The sequence below is a fragment of the Penaeus monodon genome, chromosome 27 (genome assembly GCF_015228065.2).
Source record: "Penaeus monodon isolate SGIC_2016 chromosome 27, NSTDA_Pmon_1, whole genome shotgun sequence".
In the NCBI taxonomy this organism is placed as follows: domain Eukaryota; kingdom Metazoa; phylum Arthropoda; class Malacostraca; order Decapoda; family Penaeidae; genus Penaeus; species Penaeus monodon.
In genome coordinates, this window is record NC_051412.1 from 24850632 (window position 1) to 24852187 (window position 1556).

Sequence of the window (1556 nt, forward strand, 5' to 3'; positions counted from 1 at the left end):
GCACAGCTGACAGTCGCCTGGCAGGGAGGCTCGAGGAGGCGAGGTCGACCACTACACACACAGAGCCTTCACGTCCTTTTCTTACTTCCTGTGACTCACTCAGTTCCTCCATGCCTTGCTGAGGGAGGGAATAGCACTTGGAGGAATCAGGTCCGCCAGGTAACACAGGTGAGGCCCTGCCAGGTTCGCGCAGGTGAGAACAGGAAGGGGATTTTTACAGAAAGGTTTTTAAGGGCATTGATTGTGTTTTAAGGCTTGAGGTTTGACAGATAACACGTCAATGTAGCTATGGTTTCAGTGCCCAGGAAACGAGGAGGAGCATAAATTTGTGACCCTCGCTGTATATAAAAAAAAAAGATATACAATTCTTCCTTTATGTTTAGTGGGAGACAGAGAGAGAGATTAATGAGACTCTAGAAGCTAAATGGGAAAAGATTGACGGAAGGGAAATAGAGATATGTATTTAACCACTAGTGAAGAAATAGGTAAATTTTGTGACTGTATCTCCCACCAATGTAAGATATAAAGATATTCATGTAAAAAACTAAAATATATGGGAATTACAACGAAAATATTTTTGTTCAGTAGCAGGTGGCAGACAATGGTTTTTGTGCTTTTGTGGAAAGGAAGTTAGAGAAGTGGTCAGTGTCGTTTCAAGGTCTAGGTAAGGGCAGCTAGAAAGGTCATTTAGTGTGGAAGATTCTTGTGTGAAAGTAGTGTTGGTAGTGAAGATGATGATGATTTTGTAGGAAACAGGATTTTGAGAATATTTGTCTTTGTTCAGGTAAAATGCTAAGAATTATTCTGCCATTTCATGTGTTAATTCATTGTCTTTGTCTACTATTTACATATTGTTTTCATTTGTGCCCATGTAAAGGAAGATGACACATCCTACCATACTGGGTTTCCAAGCAATGCAGAAAGTAATGCCCTTGTCCAAGAAAGAATGAGAAGCAGGCATGTAAGCCTTGGGTCTTATACCCCCAATTGGGCATGAGAGAGTTCGACAGGAAGTTGGGCAAGCTAGTGGGCAATGGGGCCATGATGGTTGCTTTATAATATTTCACCTTATGTGCTTTTTTTGGAATTGAAATTTTTATTTTGATATACATATAGTACACAGTAAACAGTACATGGAGTTGATGGATCAATAGATTCTTATACATTTGTTGTTAAATGTTTTGATGATACTTATGTATCTGCCATAGGCTTCTTGCCACTCTGCTCAGTCTTCATGCCAGTCAGTGCTCGGCAACTGCCAACAATATTCCACCCTATATATTTAGGGAAGGTGGAGCCTGTTGATATCCTAAGGAACCTATTATAAAAAATGGAACCAGTCAAAGCTCTGATTTGCAATATAATGAGGGGAGTTTTTTCACCCTTTGTCATAGCATGGAGGTTGCTGTGAGCAGTTCACATTGCCCCAGTATTACTTTGGACTTCAGATTATTGGTTGTCATTTGGTTATAGTTCACAGCAAATTATTAAATAAATTTTGATGGAGTATAGTTATTATATAATGTTTTGAATGCAACTTCAAGTTTTTTCTTCAC

The 1556-nt window shown here is 39.3% G+C and overlaps 1 protein-coding gene across 1 annotated transcript in view; it reads left to right on the forward strand.

The window, feature by feature from the left end:
* The window catches only part of LOC119590461, a 17206-nt gene that overhangs the window by 5002 nt on the left and 10648 nt on the right, over positions 1-1556 (forward strand). The window contains exon 3 of the mRNA XM_037939119.1: positions 7-193. Within this exon, the coding sequence (XP_037795047.1) occupies positions 7-193 (187 nt within the window). The remainder of the gene's footprint in view (positions 1-6; positions 194-1556) is intronic.